General features: G+C 37.3%; 1 protein-coding gene across 1 annotated transcript; it reads left to right on the forward strand.

Annotated features, from left to right (window-relative positions):
- Positions 1-231: 231 nt before the first annotated feature.
- LOC100452472 (large ribosomal subunit protein eL19-like) lies at positions 232-846 on the forward strand. Its single transcript, XM_054526904.1, has one exon. The coding sequence runs from the start codon at positions 259-261 to the stop codon at positions 844-846; it is 588 nt and encodes a 195-aa protein (XP_054382879.1). The 5' UTR covers positions 232-258.
- The last annotated feature ends 7,391 nt before the right edge of the window (positions 847-8,237 follow it).

Genomic DNA, 8,237 nt, shown 5'->3' on the forward strand with positions numbered 1-8,237 from the left:
AAAACCCAAAAGGCCAGAGTGCCTCTTCTCCAAATGATCACAGTATCTCTCCATCAAGGGTGCAGAGTTGGACAGAGGATCAGATAGATGAGTTGACAGAAGTAGGCTTCAGAAGATGGGTAATGAAAAACTACAACGAGCTAAAGGAGATTGTTCTAATCCAATGCGAAGCTAAGAACCTTGATAAAAAGGTTAGAGGAAATGTTAACTAGAATAACCAGATTAGAGCTCTTTCCTTTCACTGCTGCAGTTGCAGCCATGAGTATGCTCAGGCTTCAGAAGAGGCTTGCCTCTAGTGTCCTCCACTGTGGCAAGAAGAAGGTCTGGTTAGACCCCAATGAGACCAATGAAATCGCCAATGCCAACTCCCATCAGCAGATCCAGAAGCTCATCAAAGATGGGCTGATCATCTGCAAGCCTGTGACGGTCCATTCCCGGGCTCAATGCTGGAAAAACACCTTGGCACGCTGGAAGGGCAGGCACATGGGCATAGGTAAGCAGAAGGGTACAGCCAATGCCCGAATGCCAAAGAAGTTCACATGGATGAGGAGAATGAGGATTTTGCGCTGGCTGCACAGAAGATACCGGGAATCTAAGAAGATTGATCACCACATGTATCACAGCCTGTACCTGAAGGTGAAGGGGAATGTGTTCAAAAACAAGCGGATTCTCATGGAACACATCCACAAGCTGAAGGCTTACAAGGCCCGCAAGAAGCTCCGGACTGACCAGGCTGAGGCCTGCAGGTCTAAGACCAAGGAAGCATGCAAGCGCCGTGAAGAACGCCTCCAGGCCAAGAAGGAGATCATCAAGACTTTGTCCAAGGAGGAAGAGACCAAGAAATAAAACCTCCCCCTTTGTCTGTAAAAAAAAAAAAAAGAATAACCAGATTAGAGAGGAACATAAACAACCAGATGGGGCTGACAAACACAGCACGAAAACCTCATAAAGCATACACAAGCATCAACAGCTGAATTGACCAAGCAGAAGAAAGGATATCAGAGTTGGAAAACCACGTTACTGAAATAAGACATGTAGACAAGAATAGAGAAAAAAGAATGAAAAGGAATGAACAAAGCCTCCAAGAAATATGGGACTTCATAAAAAGACCGAACCTTGATTGGAGTACCAGAAGGAGATGGGGAGAATGGAAACAAGCTGGAAAACACACTTCAGGATATTATCCAGGAGAACTTCCCCAACCTAGCAAAACAGGCCAACATTCAAATTCAGGAAATACAAAGAACACCATTAAGATGCTCCACAGGAAGATCAACCCCAAGACACATAATCATCAGATTCTCCAAGGTTGAAATGAAGAAAAAATTGTTAAGAGCAGCCAGAGAGAAAGACCAGGTCACCTACAAAGGGAAGCCCATCAGACTAACAGTTGATCTCTCAACAGAAACTCTACAAGCCAGAAGAGATTGGGGGCCAATATTCAACATTCTTAAAGAAAAGAATTTTCAACCCAGAATATCATATCCAGCGAAACTAAGCTTCATAAGTGAAGGAGAAATAAAATCCTTTCCAGAAAAGCAAATCCTGAGTCACCACCAGACCTGCCCTGCAAGGGCTTTTGAAACAAGCGGTAAATATGGAAAGGAAAAACCAGTATCAGCCACTGCAAAAACACACCGAAATATAAAGACTAACAACACTACAAAGAAACTACATCAACTAGTGTGCAAAATAACCAAATAGTATCATGAAGACAGGATCAAATTCACACATAACAATACTAACCTGAAATGTAAATGGGCTAAATGCCCCAGTTAAAAGACACAGACTGGCAAATTGCATAAGAAGTCAAGACCTGCTGTATTCAGGAGACCCATATTATGTGCAAAGACACACACAGGCTCAAAATAAAGGGATGGAGGAAAATTTACTAAGCAAATGGAAAGCAAAAAAAAAAAAAAAAAAAAAAAAGCAGGGGTTGCAATCCGAGTCTCTAACAAAACAGACTTTAAAAATAACGAAGATCCAAAAAGACAAAGAAGGTCATTACATAATGGAAAAGGGAAGAGTTCAAAAAGAAGAGCTAACTATTCGGAATATATATGCGCCCAATACAGGAGCACCCAGATTCATAAAATTTCTCTTTAATAAAAGATCTCCTTTCGTAGAGATCTATGAAAAGATGTAGACTCCCACATAATAATAGTAGGATACGGTAACACCCCATTGTCAGTATTAGACACATCAACAAGACAGAAAATTAACAAGGATATTCAGGACTTGAACTCAGCTCTGGATCAAGTGGACCTAGTAGACATCTACTGAAGTCTCTACCCTAAATCAACAGAATGTACATTCTTCTCAGTGCCACTTGGCCCTTATTCTAAAATCAACCACATAATTGGAAGTAAAACACTCCTCAGCAAATGAAAAAGAACTGAAATTATAACAGTCTCTCAGACCACAGTTCAATCAAATTAGAACTCAGGATTAAGAAACTCACTCAAAACCACACAATTACATGGAAACTGAACAACCTGCTGCTGAATGACTCCTGGGTAAATAATGAAATTAAGGCAGAAATAAGGAAGTTCTTTGAAACCAATGAGAACAAAAAGACAATGTACCAGAATCTCTGGGACACAGCTAAAGCAGTGTTAAGAGGGAAATTTACAGCACTAAATGCCCAAATCAGAAAGCTAGAAAGATCTCAAACTGACACCCTAACAACACAATTAAAAGCATTAGAGAAGCAAGAGCAACGTATTCCAAAATCCAGCAGAAGATAAGAAATAACTAAGATCAGAGCAGTATTGAAGGAAATAGAGACACGAAAACCCTCCAAAAAAAAAAAAAAATCAATGAATCCAGGAGCTGGTTTTTTGAAAAAATTAACAAAATAGAGCACTAGTTAGACCAATAAAGAAGAAAAGAGATAAAAATTTAATAGACACAATAAAAAAGGGGGATATCACCACTGACTCCACAGAAATACAAACTACCATCAGAGAATACTATAAAGACCTCTATGCAAATAAACTAGAAAGTCTAGAAGAAAATGATAAATTCCTGGACACATATACCCTTCCAAGACTAAAGCAAGAATAAGTCAAATCCCTAAATAGACCAATAACAACGTCTGAAATTGAAGCAGAAATTAATAAATTTCTGGACACATACACCCTACCAAGACTAATCCAGGAATAAGCTGAATCCCTGAATAGACCAATAACAAGCTCTGAAAATCAGGCAGTAATTAAGAGCTTCACAAAAAAAAGTCCAGGACCAGATGGATTCACAGCTGAATTCTACCAGAAATACAAAGAGGAGCTGGTACCATTCCTTCTGAAACTATTCCAAACAATTGAAAAGGAAGGACTCCTGCCTGACTCATTTTATGAAGCCAGCATCAACCTGATACCAAAACCAGGAGGAGACAAAACAAAAAAAGAAAACTTCAGGCCAATATCCCTAATGAACATCAATGTAAAAATCTTCAATAAAATACTGGTGAAACAAATCCAGCAGCACATCAAAAAATTTATCCATCATGATCAAGTCACCTTCATCCCTGGGATAAAAGGCTCTTTCAACATATGTAAATCAATAAACATAGTCCATTACATAAACAGAACCAAAGACAAAAACATGATTATCTCAATAGATGCAGAAAAGCCCTTTAATAAAATTCAACATCCCTTCAGGTTAAAAACTCTCAATAAACTAGGTATTGATGGAACATATCTCATAATAGTAAGAGCCATTTATGAAAAATCCACCACCAATATCATATGGAATGGGCAAAAGCTGGAAGTATTCCTTTTGAAAACTGGTACAAGACAAGGATGCCCTCTCTCACCACTCCTATTCAACATAGTATTGGAAGTTCTGACCAGGGCAATCAATCTCTTGATGCCTTTCAGATCTTTTATTTATCTTTGACTTTTGGGAGTTTGATCATTAAATGCCTTGAGATAGTCGTCTTTGGGTTAAATCTGCTTGGTGTTCTATACCCTTCTTATATTTGGATATTGATATCTTTCTCTAGTTTTGAGAAGTTCTCTGTTATTATCCCTTTGAATAAACTTTCTAACTCTTTCTCTCTACCTCCTCTTTAAAGCCAATAACTCTTAGATTTGCCCTTTTGAGGCTATTTTCTAGGTCCTGTAGGCATGCTTCCTTGTTTTTTATTCTTTTTTCTTTTGTCTCCCCTGACTGTGTAGTTTTGTTTATATATGTTTTTTCTTTATTTCTTCTAAAATAAAACCAGGATACATGTGCAGAACGTGCAGGTTTGTTACATAAGTGTACACATGCCATGCTGGTTTGCTGCACCTATTGACCCATCCTCTAATTTCCCTCCCCTCACCCCCCACACCTAAAAAGGCCCTGGCGTGTGTTGCTTCTCTCTCTGTGTTCATGTGTTCTGAACATTCAGCTCCCACATGAGAACATGTGGTGTTTGGTTTTGTTTCTGTGTTAGTTTGCTGAGGATGATGGGTTCCAGCTTCATCCATGTCCCTACAAAGTACATGATAGCATTCCTTTTTATGGCTGTGTAGTATTCTATGGTGTATATGTACCATATTTTCTTTATCCAGTCTATCGTTGATGGGCATTTGGGTTGGCTCCATATCTTTGCTATTGTAAATAGTGCTATAATAAACATATATGTGTGTGTCTCTTTGTAGTAGAATGATTTATAATCCTCTGGGTATATACCCAGTAATGAGATTGCTTGGTCAAATGGTATTTCTGGTTCTAGATCCTTGAGGAATCACCATACTGTCTTCCACAATGGTTGTACTAATTTACATTCCCAACAACAGTGTAAAAGTGTTCCTGTTTCTCCACAGCCTTGCCAATATCTATTGTTTCCTGACTTTTTGACAATTGCCATTCTGAATGGTGTGAGATGGTATCTCATTGTGATTTTGATTTGCATTTCTCTGATGATCAGTGACATTGAGCTTTTTGTTATATGTTTGTTGGCTGTGTTAACGTCTTCTTTTGAGAAGTGTCTGTTCATATCCTTTGGCCACTTTTTGATGGGGTTGTTTGTCTTTTTCTTGTAAATAGGTTTAAGTTCCTTGTAAATTCTGGACATTAGACATTTGTAAGATGGGTAGATTTCAAAAATTTTCTCCCATTCTGTAGGTTGCCTGTTCACTCTGATGATGGTTTCTTTTGCTGTTCAGAAGCTCTTTAGTTTAATTAGATCTCATTTGTCAATTATGACTTTTGTTGCAATTGCTTTTGGCGTTTTCCTCATGAAGTCTTTGCCCATGCATATGTCCTGAATTATGGTATTGCCTAGGTTTTCTTCTAGGGCTTTTATGGCTTTGGGTTTTACATTTAAGTCTTTAATCCATATTGAGTTAATTTTTGTATAAGGTATAAGGAAGGGATCCAGTTTCAATTTTCTGCATGTGGCTATCCAGTTTTCCCAGCACCATTTACTGAATAGGAGATCCTTTCCCCATTGCTTGTTTTTCTCAGGTTTGTTGGAGAACAGATGGTTGTAGATGTTTGGTGTTATTTCCAAGGTCTCTGTTTTGCTCCACTGGTATATATGTCTGTTTTGGTACCAGTACCATGCTGTTTTATTTGCTGTAGCCTTGTAATATAGTTTGAAGTCAGGTAGCATGATGTCTCCAGCTTTGTTGTTTTTACTTAGGATTGTCTTGACTATACGGGGTCTTCTTTGATTCCATATGAAATTTAAAATAGTTTTTTCTAATTCTGTGACAAATGTCAATGGTAGTTTAAGGGACTAGCATTGAACCTATAAATTACTTTGGGCAGTGTGGCCATTTTTGCAATGTTGCTTCTTCCTATCCATGAGCATAGAATGTTTTTCCATTTGTTTGTGTCCTCTCTTATTTCCTTGAGCAGTGGTTTGTAATTCTCCTTGAAGAGGTCCTTCACATCCCTTGTTAGCTGTATTCCTAGGTATTTTATTCTCTGCAGTGATTGTGAATGGGAGTTCATTCAAGATTTGGCTCTCTGCGTACCTATTGGGGTAAAGGAATGCTTGTGATTTTTGCACATATTGATTTTGTATCCTGGGACTTTGCTGAAGTTGCTTATCAGTTCAAGAAATTTTTGGGATGAGATGATGGGCTTTTCTAAATATAAAATCATGTCATCTGCAAACAGAGACATCTTGACTTTCTCTCTTCTTATTGAATACACAGTCAGAGGAGACAAAAGAAAAAAGAAAAAAAAACAAGGAAGCATGCCTACAGGTCCTAGAAAATAGCCTCAAAAGGGCAAATCTAAGAGTTATTGGCTTTAAAGAGGAGGTAGAGAGAGAGAAACAGTTAGAAAGTTTATTCAAAGGGATAATAACAGAGAACTTCTCAAAACTAGAGAAAGATATCAATATCCAAATATAAGAAGGGTATAGAACACCAAGCAGATTTAACCCAAAGACGACTATCTCAAGGCATTTAATGATCAAACTCCCAAAAGTCAAAGATAAATAAAAGATCTGAAAGGCATCAAGAGAAAAGAAACAAATAACATACCATGGAGCCCAATATATCTGGCAGCAGACTTTTCAGTGGAAACCTTACGGGCCAAGAGAGGGTAGCATTTAAAGTGCTGAAGGAAAAAAAAAATTTACCCTAGAATAGTATGTTTGGTGGAAATATCCTTCATATACGAAGGGAAAATAAAGACTTTCACAGACAAACAAAAGTTGAGGTATTTTATCAACACTAGACCTGTCCTACAAGAAATGTTCAAGAGAGTACTTCAATCAGAAAGAAAAGGATGTTAATGAGCACTAATAAATTACCTCAAGGTACAAAACTCACTGTTAATAGTATATACACATGTAAGCACAGAATATTATAAAACTGTAACTGTGGTGTGTAAACTAGCCTTATATTAAATAGAAACACAAAATGATGAACCCATCAAAAATAATAACTACAAAAACTTTTCAAGATTTAGACAGTACAATAAGGTATAAATAAAAACAGTAAAAAGTTAAAAAGCAGGGAGACCAAGTTAAGGTGTAGAGTTTTTATTAATTTTCTTTTTGCTTGCTTGTTTATTTATGTGAACAATGTTAAGTGGTTATCAGATTAAAACAATGGGTTGGAAGATAAGATTTGTAAGCCTCATGGTAACCTCAAATCAAAAAAATACATTGGATACATGAAAAATAAAAAGCAAGAAAATGAATCATGCCGCCAGAGAAAATCACCTTCACTAAAAGGAAGACAGGAAGAAAAAAAAAAAAAGAAGGAAGAAAAGACCACAAAACAACCAGAAAACAAATAACAAATGGCAGGAGTAAGTTCTGTAAAAGGAAAATAAATCTTGGGACCCCAAAATTATTAAGCCAAAGGGAAAACTTAAGCTGGGAACTATGTCAGGCAAACATGCCTCCCATTTTATTCCTAAATAAGAAAGCTACAAATGTAAAAGATATACATACCTTCTCATGATTTGCCCACAAGAAAATTCCGTGTGGACTTCAAGATCTTCACTCTAAAACAGTTCTGCTGAATTTTATCTTGGCAATATAAATTGATAGCTTATCTTAACAGGTTCATGACAAAGGACAGTACTGATAGTCATCCTTCTGCTCACCTGAGACAAATGCATATCTGATTTCTTCCTCTGTCCAATTGTTTATGTAAAAATAGAGATTCTCTGAGGCAGATTAAGGCAGAAATGGCAGTCTCCTACCCCAACCCCTCACATATAAATTGTGTATTCAATGAAAAGCTGATCAAAGACTCAAAAGAATGCAACCATCTGTGTTTTATGTACCTATGACCTGGCAGCCCCCATTTCAAGTTGTCCCACCTACTGGATTGAACCAATGTACACATTACACATATTGATTTATGTCTCACATCTCTCAAAATGTATAAAATGAAGCTGTACCACAACCACCTTGGGCATATGCCATCAGTACCTCCTGAGGCTGTGTCACGGGCATGTCTTTAACCTTGACAAAATAAACTTTATAAATTGATTGAGACCTGTCTCAAATACTTTTGGGTTCGCAGTCCTTACTTATCAATAATAACATTGAATGTAAATGGACTAAACTCTTCCATCAAAAGACATAGAGTGGCTAAATGTTTTTTTAAAAAAGATCCAGTGATCTATTGCCTACAAGAAACACACTTTACCTATAAAGACACATATAAACTGAAAATGAAGGGATGGAAAAAAATATTCCATGCCAAGGAAAACCAAAGAACAGGGATAGCTATACTCCTATCAGACCAAATAAATTTCAAGACAAAAAC

The sequence above is a fragment of the Pongo abelii genome, chromosome 10 (assembly GCF_028885655.2).
Source record: "Pongo abelii isolate AG06213 chromosome 10, NHGRI_mPonAbe1-v2.0_pri, whole genome shotgun sequence".
NCBI lineage: Eukaryota > Metazoa > Chordata > Mammalia > Primates > Hominidae > Pongo > Pongo abelii.